Source organism: Aptenodytes forsteri, unplaced genomic scaffold (assembly GCF_000699145.1).
Source record: "Aptenodytes forsteri isolate BGI_AS27 unplaced genomic scaffold, ASM69914v1 Scaffold277, whole genome shotgun sequence".
Lineage (NCBI taxonomy): Eukaryota > Metazoa > Chordata > Aves > Sphenisciformes > Spheniscidae > Aptenodytes > Aptenodytes forsteri.
In genome coordinates this window covers 282,486-283,204 of record NW_008795561.1, presented here as the reverse complement: position 1 = coordinate 283,204, position 719 = coordinate 282,486, and the positions used below count along the sequence as shown (strand labels likewise).

General features: G+C 53.8%; 1 protein-coding gene across 2 annotated transcripts in view; it reads right to left on the bottom strand.

Annotated features, from left to right (window-relative positions):
• The window catches only part of WNT7B (Wnt family member 7B), a 95,537-nt gene that overhangs the window by 88,001 nt on the left and 6,817 nt on the right, over positions 1–719 (bottom strand). Inside the window, exon 1 of one of the 2 annotated variants that reach the window (XM_009282232.2) lies at positions 243–652. The exons of the other annotated variant lie outside the window; for it this stretch is intronic. Coding sequence (XP_009280507.1) covers positions 243–325 — 83 coding nt within the window. The 5' untranslated portion in view covers positions 326–652. Of the gene's footprint in view, positions 1–242; positions 653–719 lie in introns of those variants that run through there. 2 annotated transcript variants of the gene reach the window in all.

Sequence of the window (719 nt, the reverse complement as noted above, 5' to 3'; positions counted from 1 at the left end):
TACCTGGCGGTGTGCACCTTCCCCCGGCAGGGTCCGACCAGCAGCGCCAGCACCGCCACCAGCACAGCACCTCCGCCGCCACCACCATCCTCACCACCGCGCACTGCACGGAGCTGCCGCCCGTGCTGGCTTCTCCCGGCTCCCTCTGCTTGCTTTGCGCATTGCCCCTAGGTAGCTGCTAGCGGGGTCATTTCAAACAGTATTTTGGAAAAAAAAAAAAAAAAAAAATCTGGATCACTTACAGGTAACTCCCACTGGTAAGGATGAGGAAAATCTGAGGGTAATACACTGAGAGTAACACACTGCGAGATGAAAAAAGGATCATGGCTGAATCCCGTTTACACTCTTGGAGTTCGCTTCCTTGGTTATTCCTTTCTGGCCCCCCCTGGTCGTAATTCCCCACCCTTTTTGGTGTCAGCTGTGGCTTGAATCTGAGTTGGAATCCAGTCCCTTGGGCTTGGGGGGGCTTTGTCTGTTTGTTTGTTTGTTTGTTTGTATTGTTGTGTCTAGTATTCCCCTGGTGCTAATGCTGCTCCCTGTGCAGAGTATGTGCTGCTGCTGCTGCTCTCGCTGCTGCTGCTGCCTCTGGGCTCCTGCCTGTCATGTCTCAGTGGTTGGAAGTTGTTACAGTGGGTTCTCGTGTTGGAATGAGGATGGTTTAAGGGATTTGGATGGCAGAAAGTGCCTCTCTCTCTCTCTCTCTCTCCCCCCCCCCCCCC